This window comes from Hippichthys cyanospilos, chromosome 17, assembly GCF_059441005.1.
Source record: "Hippichthys cyanospilos isolate Australia breed blue-spotted pipefish chromosome 17, RoL_Hcya_1.0, whole genome shotgun sequence".
Taxonomy (NCBI): Eukaryota; Metazoa; Chordata; class Actinopteri; order Syngnathiformes; family Syngnathidae; genus Hippichthys; species Hippichthys cyanospilos.
In genome coordinates, this window is record NC_142385.1 from 10895895 (window position 1) to 10908436 (window position 12542).

Sequence of the window (12542 nt, forward strand, 5' to 3'; positions counted from 1 at the left end):
ATTGTTGTTTTTTTTTTTATTTTAAAGCAGGATTTATTTTATAAAACTGTGCCTTCTTATACAAAAACCCACATTTTTTGTGTCTTGTCCCCATATAAATTGCTTCAAAATGGGAGCATATATGCATGTCATATTAAAATTTCAAGCAGGCTCTTATAGCTCTTATAATGTAAAAAAAAATACTTTTTTAACTTATATGCAGAAATAAAAATTGAAGAATTTACACGGTAAATAAGTTACTTTACTTTGTTTTCCCCACCAAATATGAAAATTCACATGATATGTGCTGTATAAGGCGCACTGTCAACTTTTGCAAAAATTAAAAATGCGCCTTATAGTGTGGATTTTTCTATATTATTCATTTCTAGTCCTACCCTATGAGGAATGTGAGTTTTTCAATTCAACTGTGTGCAATTATACGTTACTACACAGAGTAATAAATTGTACAAGTTGATTCATGTTCCAAACAAACTAATGGCAACATCAGAAAATCCTCTTAAATTTGATTACCGTGTTTCCCGCACTATAACGCGCACTGGATTATAAGGCGCACCCTCAATTAATTACATATTTTCAAACTTTTTCCATACATAAGGCGCACCAGATTATAAGGCGCACCCTCAATTACTGACATATTTTCAAACTTTTTCAATCACATTATAGTAATACTCAAAGTAATAACAATAATAACTCAAATAATAACTCGTAACTCTCAATAGCTTAATTACTCAATGTCAATATGATCAACCTTGTTCAACTGTAAACACACAAAAGAAACAGGTAAAGCTTACTTTATCAGTTCATTCTCCATCTACGGATCGCAATCTCAATATCGATCCATATATAAGGCGCACCTGATTATAAGGCGCACCACCAGCTTTTAGGTGCGCCTTATAGTGCGGAAAATACGGTACTTGATCTGAGATAACAATGTGCTAGATAGGTCATTACTTGCTGATGCGTTACCGGCGTCACTGATGCTACCGAAACGTCCGGATGAAACCAGCAAGTTTCAAAGGGAGGATAATGGCGACCTCGCCGCCGTCTTATCTTTTAGCTTTTGAAGCAGCGCTTGAACGCCCCGTGGCCGTGAGCCATCGCGTTTTGCGGAATGCGCGCTGAAGTATATCTAAGCAGAATTGAGAAGCTGTCGGCAGCCCGTTGGAGGTGTTTGCTGTCACATCATAGCTGAATCACCTTCTGGCTCTCCAGGTCATGCGTGATTGAAATTTGATGGAGTCTGACAGCGAGGCAAATGTTGATATTATGGAATGGATTTACAGCGTTTCAATTCATTCGTTTTTGCGTTTTGGGTGTTTGCAGTTGGAACGACTTGATCGTCGGTGCCCCGTTTTACTTTGACCGCATGAAGGACGAGGGAGGTGCGGTTTACATCTACATGAACGAGAACGGATTTTTCCAGGAGGCTCCTAGGGTGGTGCTGAAGGGCCCGGCATACTCTGGGTTTGGCAACGCGGTGGCCGCCATTGGTGACATCAACCAGGACGGATTCCAAGGTAACTTTGTCTTGAAAATTTTAGCTTCGTGATCCATGCTTTTAACTCATTCAATTCCAAAAGTTTTTTTATTTTATTTTTTTACTTTTTTTTTTCAAGAGTGCAGAAATTCAATAACCAATCACTTATTTACATTTCTTTCAAATGTTTTTTTTGGGCTAAAGTAGTTTTTTAAATGGTTGGTATTCAATGAATTCAGCACTAATGGAATCAGTTACTTCAGGTCATCAAGTCCTTGAGTAATTCATTACTTTAGGCAATTCGAGTTCAAAATTATCGATGATTTTGGATAGCTAAGTGCTGAAGTACATGATTACTTTAAGTAATTAAGTTAGAAAGGAATCAGTTATTTCAGGTCATTAAGTCCTTGAGTAATCCATTATTTTGGTACACACCAAAGTAATCCATTACTATAGGTAATTCAATGCCAAAATAATCGATAATTTTAGTTAAATAAGTGCTGAATAAATGATGACCTTAAGTAATAAAGTAATGCATTACTCTAGGTACCAAAGCATTAAAGTAACTTATTACCCTAGGTACTAAAGAAATTGATTACTTTCTAAAATACTAAAGCAATCAATTATTTGAGTAAATTAATCACTAAAGTAAACGATTGCCCTAAGTAATTAACTAATTAAGTGATCAGTTACTTAAAGTTCTAAAGTATTAATTGATTACTTGAGGTACTGGAGTAATCTATTACCTTAGTACTTGAGGTCCTAAAGTACTAAAGCAATCAATTATTTTAGTAAATTGTGTACACAAGTAAATGATTACAATATTTCTCTGAGTACAAGTCAATCTCACGCATGTCGACCACTCCCTTTTTTACTGCAATTTTGGTGAATTTTACAAGAGTCTCTGCTGGGATAGGCACCAGCAAGCCGCAACCCTTGTGAGGATAAGCGGCTACAGAAAATGGATGGATGGCTATATAATAAATTGAACTATATGGGCGAATGAAGCATTTTTGTTGATTAAATAAAAGTTTGTTTTATTAACTCTAAAAGTGATCATGTTAAATAAAAATAAATTAAATAGCATTTGTTATGAACTGTCACAAAAATATAAACCGAATTTTCCCCACTCCCGTGCAAAGCAATGTCACGTTGCCACCTACTGGGCTTTTACTGTCATTACATGTTTTGATATCTGCAGACTTTGCAGTGGGAGCTCCCTTCCATGGCACAGGTAAGGTTTACATCTGGATGGGGAGTAAGGAGGGAATCTCCGAGGAGCCCAGCCAGGTAACACATCTCCCCATGTGCAAAACATTTCAAGAACTTCTTCCCGTGTCAAAATTTTGTCTGCCCTCCATAGGTGATTGAAGGCAAGTCGGTGGATGACGGCACATTCAAAACGTTCGGCTACTCCATCAGTGGAGGCATGGACATGGATGACAACGGATACCCTGACATTTTAGTGGGCTCCCTTGACGACCGCATCGCCCTGCTCAGGTAGCTATGTTGACAAATGGCGCCGTGGGTTCGTGGACTCTGCCCTGAAATGGTTCAAATTTAGGCTCAGGTGTATCTTTCCCAAAATAAGCTGTCGTATGGTTCTTGTATATGCCAAATTATAATGATTTGAAATAAGGCAAGATACTTGCCCATCCCTAATTAGCATAAATGGATAAGTAAAAGTGCTGGTTGTAGCCACTAGGGGGCAGAAGTGCATTTTATCTGGGCATAGCTGTTATATACTGTGATTTAACTGTAATCATAGGCATTTTTCGCTAATTATCGGGGTGCTCAAGCACCACTAAATTTAATCCAAGCACCCTAAAATTTTAGATTTTTTTTTGACCCACTGACAAGCTAACTGATTGGATGCCCATGACCCCAAGTGTTCTGCATCTTTTCTTTTCTAAAAGTTGGATTGTTGTCGTTTCAAATTGTATAAAATTCAGCATGCCTTTAAATCTCTGACCCTAGAAACGCTAGTAAGTACATTTTATTCATGTAGCGCCTTTAACAAGAAAGAATTACAAAGTGCTTTCACGTAGTTATAGAATATATCCATACGTGAACTATATAAATAATTTTACCATTGTTCACCCTGAGCCAAGTTTTTAATCATCCGTTTGATTCCAATTAAACTATGGAGTGGAACTAAAGAGCGACGTTTTTTTTCCCTTTACTTAAATTGATCGTATCTAAAGTTAAAGCTGAAGTTGAAATTTTCTTTTTCTGACAGGACTCGGCCAGTGGTCCACTTAACCAAGGACTTTAATGTGGAGCCCAAGATCGTGGATCCCAATCAGTGCCAGAAGAATACACCATGGTGACTGAGTGTAATGGTCAAAGCGGTCATTTTTCGTTGTAGTATATTTGAATATGTTTGTGTTTGCCAGCATGGTGGCCACTATCTGCATGTCTTTCACCCTAAGCAACGGCAACAAAAACTTCAAGAAAAACATCAGTAAGTCAGTCCGAATGAAATCGCCGTCTCTGCGTCTCACGTGAAGAAAAACATAAAATGATCATGTGGCGGGTTACAGCTGTGAAGTACACGGTGGGGGCCGACATCGATAGGAGAAGGGGTCAACGGGTTCATTTCCAGGACAACGGCGATAACACGTATACGGGCGTGTTGACCTTGCCGACCTCCAAAACTCAGTGTCAACGTCTCGACTTGAATGTTGTGGTAAGTTCTCTCTACCAGTGGCTGTCCAAAAAAAAAAGTGTAATGGAATGCGTTGCCATCTGTGGGTGATTAGCCGGTGGAACATCATCTGTTTTATTTCTGGTTCCTCTGACGGAAAATTGCGTCACTAATGACAGTGCACATAAAACTTAATCAAATAAACGCACGCAACCATTTGCAAAGGAGTCACTTGAACACAATTTTTCCAATGAGTTGCTTCGTTTTCCATTTAATTTGCTCTTAATTTGAAAAGAAAAATTTTGTATCTGCATGTTTTTCCCTAATTTTGTAAATGCTTTTAAAGGCGTGATAAGTAAAGGTATTAATGAATATTTTTTCAATCACTCAAATTGTTCAGTGGCATCATTTCTATCCATACAAATGTACTGGGGGTTAAATGTATTAACACCCACAAAAAATTGAAAACTGGCATGGTCTCTCTTTGTAGTCTGTGATGTGGGGATGACACTTTAAGACAGCCATTAACTGGCCACGTACTGTCTTGAGATGGAACACAGGTCAACAAAGAATTTTCCGTTTACTGAAATAGTTTGACTGCCGCTCAAGGGAATTTTGCAAAAATCGCAGGAAAATCAATGTCATAAATCCTATTAAAATGCATCTCAAAAATTGTAATAGTAATGGTTTTATATGGTCCAAAATTTGGACAATTATTTTTGCACGCAAAATCTCACACGTTCAGCTGCAATCACATAGAAGTGTCAGAATTATTGCATTTTGAAATTTTACATATTTTAATCATCTGCTGCTCAGGTTAATACTTCACTTTGCAATCTGCCATAGCACTCAAAATAATCTATCAGAATTGAGTAAAATGGAGGGAGCAGGAAGAGTGAGCAGAGTGAGAATGAGAAGAGGGTCATTTTGTCGATTTATTTTATGTTGTAGGTATAATAATACTACATTCTTGGTTGTGTTTTAAGACGCCTGTGAGGGATAAACTGGAGCCAGTGGTGTTCTCCCTCAAAATGCACTTAGACCAACCAAAACCCAAATCAAGACGCTCCATTCAGAACTTGGACTCATTCCCTATTCTCAGTCAAGACCAGAAACTCACCCAAAGAAGTGAGGTAAGGCGCTACTCTCATACAGCTCACTTCACACTTCTGCAGCCATAGCTGAATTAATAAATTGTCCATGCGAAAACTGGTTTGTTCCCAGATTAACTTCCAGAAGGAGTGCGGCACCGACAACAAGTGCACCAGTAACCTACAGCTAACGGCTCATTTTGCTGACAATAGGGAAAAGCCCTTCCCCAGGTAAACATAATGAAGGTATTGGTTTAAATGCAAAAAAAAAAAAATGGAAGGATAATGCAAATTTCTGTACTCAGAAAGGACAAGTCCCAAGTGCTTCAGTTTAACAGCAGTATGAAGATAATAAGGCTGATGGTGGAGGTGACCAACTTTCCCACAAGAGGAAAACTGGCTGAGGATGCCCATCAGGCTATGCTCAACGTCACCATCCCGGAAGCGTTAAAATATTCTGGCGTCAGGTCCCAGGTATGACCAGCAGAGGGCAGCAGATGACATTGTAACTCCACTTGCTCTACTACTCACCTTAAATCCAACGCTTGTGTTTATTATCGTCATCGTTTGGCTCCAGAGATCCCATTCATATAATATAGTAAAATTATTAGAATTAGTTTCTGTATGTTAACTTTCTCCATTTAGGATAATGACGTGGAATGTCGTTTTGAGGACACCATCCTTTGTGAATTGGGCAATCCACTCAAAGGCAAAGAAAAGGTAAATATTCCCTCAAAGGTGAACATTTTTGGGGGGGAGGGGCTTCTGAAAATTAAAGAATTACATATGAAGTCATTTTATTTGTCAACAGGTGTCACTCGCCTTGAGGTTGGAGACGTCAGGCATAGATCTGTACACTCAGGACATCCAGACTCAGCTGCTTCTGTCCACGTAAGGAGTTCAATATTGACTTTCTAAGAATTTATGTCATAATAATATGAACAATGGTTTGAATCCAGTGCTGTCATTTGATTGGTTCCTTCAGTCTAAGTGAGCAGAGCGACCTGGTGCCTGTGCCTCTATCCCTGCTGATTGAAAACACCATCCTCCCCTCCTTCTCTATGTGAGTTGCTGTCATAATTTTCTTAATATGGACGCCAACATATGCAAAAAAAAAAAGCTAAACCTTTTTAAAATTGATTTCTCTTCTAAACGTTTCATTAAGGAATCAAGTAATCTACTAAGGTTGAACGTGAGCTGGAGTGGATATAACAACTTATGACGTATTTTCTTTTATACGTACAAATTTTTTGACACCAACAAAATTGGCCTATTGCTAACCGATTAGCAATCGTGATTAGCATTAGTGTATAGATTTCTTACAGACGATGCTTCAATAACATTCCATGAGTAAATTGAAGCAGGTGCTTGTTAGGTTTTCTATGAGGTAAATTTCGTCTTCTTCTCCTTCTTTTCTTTCTTCTTTTGCTTCTCCTTCTCTTCTACCTCATCCTTGATGAGCAAATTGCAGAAGCTATTCAGCCTCTAGGTGGTGCACCAAGACAAGCAATGCATCTGTCAAGATGGTCTTTGCATATAGTTTTTTTCAAGTACTGCTGTTGAATGACTCTCAATCGTGCCCATAATTGAACATTGTTTCATTTTTGTCGCGTTTTTAAATCACTCAATGCCAAACACATATTTTCAGGTTTTTTTTTTTGTTTGTTTGTTTGTTTTTTTTAGAAGTCTGGACAGTCAATCCCAGATACCAAATTATGGATTTACTCTTTGGTATCTGGAAATTAAGGTCCTTAATGTACTTAAGTATCGACTTAATACTTAAGTATCCTCCAGGCTTATAATACAAAACTCTGAATAGCTCCATCCATTCACATTTCTGGTCGTTTACATTCTATTCTGAAATGTATACCTTCTACCAATCCAAAGTAATTTATACGTCTTTGAGTTTAACTAGGTTGTTGAAAAGGTATCATGAAAAAGTAACTTTAATTTCCGAAACGAACACAAGATAACTGCTTTTAATTCAAAATTGACCCGAAACCAAATCTCCATGCAGCGCAAATGCACTGGTGGAGACCAAATTTGGCGGGACGGTGATGGGCGAGTCGGCCATGGTGAACAGCAGCGATGTGGGAAGTCTACTGGAGTTCACCTTCAACGTGAGTCACCTCCAGCACTCGGCTTCATTCCCCCGTTGACGCCTTGTACCGTCAGTCGCTTAATATTATTTTGGGGGAATAAGTCATGGCTTGCGGCGCAGCCGTATGCGGGGGTGGATGCTATTCCTAGCTCCTTGAGGAACACCGCCTGTTAGTTCACGCCATGACTTTTTTTCCACGTTCTAGGTCAACATGAGGGGCCCGCCCTTAGGGGACTTGGGGACCTTAGCTGTGGAGTTTGAGTGGCCCTTTGAGGTGTCCAACGGGAAGTGGCTCCTGTACCTGACGCGGATCATCGTTGAGACGCAGTCCCGGAACGAATGTCGGCCCCCCGGAGACGTCGTCAACCCCTTGAACTTAACCGTGAGCTTTTACGGACACACGATTCCGTTTTTTTAATCATTATATTTTGTTTATCCTAGTCGTTAATGGGGACGAATAAGGAAACTTATGACTATTTATTTGATCACCCTGATGTCCATTTTGGGGACATTTTTCAAAAATGGGACACAAGCCCTGCTTATGTGCTTTGACCCGACCTTGGACTTGAAACTTTTAGGCAATTCTACAATCATTATGATCCACATTATGTGCACAGTGATTATATAAAAAAATGCACAGTATACCCATTATTAGGGATAGGTGAGTAACGATATCAAGTTTCAGTAATTGGTTTCAGTCTTATTTTGAGGTATCGGTACTCGCAATGATGGATGATACTGATATCAGCTCTCTTGCGACTGTTTTACGGGAACTAAAGGCGCACGTGTCTTAAATCTGCCCATTAAGATGCAATTTCAGATGCAAAAAAACACAAAAAGCTAATGGACAATAATTTTGAGTCATCTGAAAGGAAAATACTATAATTTATCAATGCCTGTTATCAGTTGAACAATTAGGGACAGTATCACCCTGATACTGACATCTGGTATCGGTACTGGTATCGGGCCAAAACTTGAAACGGGGATCGGTGCTGGTATATAAATTTCACAACAGTTGATGATCTGTATTATGAATGCAATGATTGTATAAACATTTTCACATTGTACAGTACACTTATTATTGGGGATGGGTGAGTAGCGATACCAGGTATCAGTATCGGGACGATACCCAGTATTATTCCATTGTATTGGTACTTATGGTGATGGGCGATACTGCTGTTGACCCATTTTGTTCATTTTGCCTGACACCTAAAAAACAGGGCTCGTATCAGTCTGATACTGACATCTGATACCAAGTACTGGTATCGGAAATGAAAAATAGGAATAGAAAATTGACATTTTCATGAAACGTCAAGGAAAATGCTAAATTAGACATTTCCGTATTTAAATGGATCTGTCATTGGGCTTCTGAAAAGTTTCTGTCTCAAAAGTGGTATCAGTTTTTGGTATCTGTGATTAAACAGTTGAGTACTGTTATCAGTCTGACAAAAAGTATCATGCACCAAAACACTTTAACATCATTTCTTACTCATCATACAACATCAACTTTAAATGATAGACAGCAAATAACTCAATTTCCAATACATACCATCTTTAAATTCCACTAACAACCCAGGCTAAACTTATTTCCTCCTTATTTCTTCAACATACTCTGTATAAATCCTTGATGTCGATTCCTACTTTCTTGTCAGGCAGGGATTTGGCACCCTCTTGTGGCTTCTAAAAACATTATAGAAATACTGGTACTGTATTATTAAATGATCCCATTTCTGATATCATATCCTGTATGGGATCGTTTGACGTTGTGTGGGTGTACCTAATGAACTGTCCAGTGAGATTACATGTGAATGGCCGTGGTTTTGAAAGTGCTTCCTAAGCAAAACATAGCCTATGTTAAAGACAATATCCCATTGGCCGCATTTGATCCTCCCCGGACCTCAAATCGAAAATAGAAGTCAGAAAGTTATTCCGAGACTCTGATGTCTCGATGAAACCCACTCATTTTGCCTCTGATGTCATGTCTCCGTCTGCTCCGCTTCCTCGCTCGTATTCTTGCGGCAGTTGTCAGAAAAGCCGTCCAAACGCTTGAAGAGGCAGATCGGGGCCGACGATGTGGAAGATACCACCCGGTCTCAGGCGATCGAGCCGCAAGCGACCCTCGGGCTGACCACGCCGCGGAAAGAATGGCACCTGTTGGTGAGTCGCAGGCAAGCGAGCGTGTCGGTTGTAACGAGTGGGTGAGGGAGGGGCTGAGCGACTCGCTGCCTGGCATTTCCTCTTTGTGTTTGCAGGAATGCTCCAAGGACACGGCGAGATGCGTGACCTTTTCGTGTCCTTTGTTCAACATGACCGACTCGGCCAAGATTCACGTCCGCGCTCGGTTGTGGAACAGCACCATGCTCGAGGTGCTGTCGTCAGCTCACCGTTAACTCGTTCAGTCCCAAAGACGCGATTATACGTTTTTTCATTTCTTTTTAATGTTTGGACATTCAATCACAAATTGTTTGGATTTTTTTAGTGTTTGGCTGAAGGAGGATAGAAGAAAATGGCTGGCGCTAAATAATTGATTACTTTGGGTAATTAAGTAAGAAATCGATGATTACTCAAGTAAATCAACTAGATAGTAGCGTCATTGATTTGGTAGGTAAATTGTTGCAAAAACATTGTATTATTTTTTTTTTTTTACTCTAATGTTTTCAGTGTGCCTCACTTTCTGCCGTCAATAAAGGACGTGCCCACCTGCAAATAGCTAATATAAAAATTAAAAAAATAAATAAAAAGCGATGCCAAGAGAGACACTGTTTTCTCATGTATAATTTGTTCCTTCGCAGGACTTTTCCAACGCTTTGTGGATCAAAGTTGTCGGTGAAGCCACGCTGAAGCTCATTACGGACAAACCCACCCTCAAAATGGAAAGCCAGACCGCTACGGTAACGCAGCAAATTCTCCATCTTCTCAATATCTTGGCGGTGACTCTACGTGTCTTCTATTTTCACATGGATCCAGTTCACAGTGGATATCGAACCGGAGGCGCGGGTGGAGACGCCTTATGAACTTCCGCTGTGGATCATCATCTCCGCCGTGGTAGCAGGCGTTCTGCTTCTCGGAATCATCATCCTAATTCTCTGGAAGGTGAGCCACCACCTCAGCGAACTTGCACTCGCTGACTTACTGAAAATCCACGCACATGTGGTATCTCTCAATCCCACTTCCTGATCGCTCACGCCCATCAAGCGGGTCTAACGTTTCACATCCTCCACCTCCGTGCAGTGTGGCTTCTTCCAGAGGGCCAGCAGGAGGGAGATGTATGAAGCCAAAGCCCAGAAGGCTGAGATGAAGATCCAGCCCTCTGAGACAGAGAGGCTGACCGAGGACTACTGAGACCCGCTATGGGTCCGCAACCGCACACGCCAGCGGGGCTCCTGGGTAACAACACCCCTCCGATGAAGTGACGGATGGCGTGGGCTCGTTCTTTCTGACGCTTAGCTTCTGCTCCACTTGTCTAACATCTCCTTGCTTTCTTTCCAGGCTTGAAATTCAGCCGCTAATCACCGTGTGAATGCCGAGAGTATCCCTACTACGCACCCAAAAACTTACATTCTGAATATATTATTGTAAAAAGGTCCATTTGAGCGACAGATACTTGAACACAAACGCTGAAGCAACACATGTAGACAAATAATATCAATACCCGCAGCCATTGTTTCAATTGATTCTTTATAAACTAAGCTCTCAGTATTCACATGTATTTTCTATGGTAACCAGTGTTTCTTTTTTTTCGTATACCTTGCTTGTGCTTTCTTTCCACGTCTTCCCCAGTGGGATAGAGGGGGGCCCCCCCAGGCTTTTTCCCCGTCTCTTTAAGGAATCTAAATCTCCTAAATGTTGTTCTCAAGCCGCCATTAAATCTTAGCTGCGCTTTAGTCTTCTAACGTCACTTGTTTTCTCCCCAGCTTGGATTCTTCAAGCGATCCCTCTACTACCGGATAATGCCAAAGCACCGCGGGGTGAAAATTCGCAAGGCCGATCGCTATCAGTTCAACGTGGGATTTGAGCCACGCAGAAAGTATTGGATCACCAACTGGACGGAGACGCAGCAGTTCTACTACTGAGGACGTCGATTTCACCTCGAAACCACTGAATGTTACGGGGCAAATGGAAAAAAAAAAAAAAAAAAAAACACTGGACCCACTAGGGAGCAAATGTGGATTTAAAAAAATAATAATAACTTGATTTTGTTTGTAGATTTCTCAGTGCAATATATTGAACATTTTTTGTCTCAGAGATTGTAACTGTTCAGTATTCGTACTGCAGTGTTGTGAAAATGAATATTGGCGCTTTCAGGTTGTCTTTTTATTTCACCCAGTTGATCTTTTTCGGGGGGGTGCTGCCTTGAGATACAAGTCGCCTGGATTGCTTTGACTTGCAGGCAAAAATTTTGAAAGTGCAGGCGGTTTCACGCAACGACAACGAAGATTAATGCTAACAAATTCGGGGAATATTTGAACACTAATGGTGCATTCACACATGCAGACATACAGTAAAACATAACTAGGGATGAGCAAATAATAATAATAAATAAATCGGTATCGAGCCGATATCCGGCTTTTTGTTAAGTATCATGTACTCATGATATTAGTGGAATTTTTTGTGTATCGAAAGTACTAGTGGTATCGGTACTTGGTATCTGTATGTCCATATATGCATTGTACTGAAAACAGGCTATTACCAACGCTTACTGAGCCACCTGCAACAGTTGTGAAACTCTTTCGTTTTTATGTATCTCTTTCTTCTACTGCCCCTGGTTTTATTTTCTTTATTACATAACAAATTCTATTTTGTTGTTATTTTTTTTTCGGGAGGGATGGGGGGTTGCTGGATTAATAACAGTCCCATTCATTTCAATGGGGACAAATAATCTTAGTTACATTTCGTGGTCATTTAACAAGAAAAAAAAAAAAGCTTGTATCTTAAGGCACCACTTGAAATTGTTTTCAACTGCAAGCAATTCTATTATACTGTACATGTATGTGTATATTATCATTTGTGTGTGTATATATATATATATATATATATATATATATATATATATATATATGTGTGTGTGTGTGTGTGTTTGTGTATACTGTACTACACACACACACACACACATTTATGTGTGTATATATATATATATATATATATATATATATATATATATATATATATATATATATATATATTTAAATAGCCTCCTGTATTGCCTAGAGCCTTTTTTTGAATTGC

The 12542-nt window shown here is 39.7% G+C and overlaps 1 protein-coding gene across 5 annotated transcripts in view; it reads left to right on the top strand.

Moving 5' to 3' along the window:
* The window catches only part of itga3b (integrin, alpha 3b), a 47358-nt gene extending 35014 nt beyond the window's left edge, over positions 1-12344 (top strand). For 4 of the 5 annotated variants that reach the window (XM_088439682.1, XM_088439683.1, XM_088439684.1 and 1 more), the window contains 19 exons: positions 1324-1517; positions 2679-2767; positions 2841-2977; positions 3717-3803; positions 3874-3941; positions 4021-4166; positions 5111-5257; positions 5349-5446; positions 5521-5689; positions 5861-5935; positions 6027-6106; positions 6201-6278; positions 7233-7335; positions 7522-7698; positions 9339-9473; positions 9569-9682; positions 10109-10207; positions 10284-10409; positions 11231-12344. In XM_088439682.1, coding sequence (XP_088295808.1) covers positions 1324-1517; positions 2679-2767; positions 2841-2977; positions 3717-3803; positions 3874-3941; positions 4021-4166; positions 5111-5257; positions 5349-5446; positions 5521-5689; positions 5861-5935; positions 6027-6106; positions 6201-6278; positions 7233-7335; positions 7522-7698; positions 9339-9473; positions 9569-9682; positions 10109-10207; positions 10284-10409; positions 11231-11389 — 2281 coding nt within the window. In that variant the 3' untranslated portion in view covers positions 11390-12344. Of the gene's footprint in view, positions 1-1323; positions 1518-2678; positions 2768-2840; positions 2978-3716; positions 3804-3873; positions 3942-4020; positions 4167-5110; positions 5258-5348; positions 5447-5520; positions 5690-5860; positions 5936-6026; positions 6107-6200; positions 6279-7232; positions 7336-7521; positions 7699-9338; positions 9474-9568; positions 9683-10108; positions 10208-10283; positions 10410-10547; positions 10704-11230 lie in introns of all 5 variants that reach the window. The other variant, XM_088439681.1, reaches the window with a different exon arrangement.
* Positions 12345-12542: the final 198 nt, after the last annotated feature.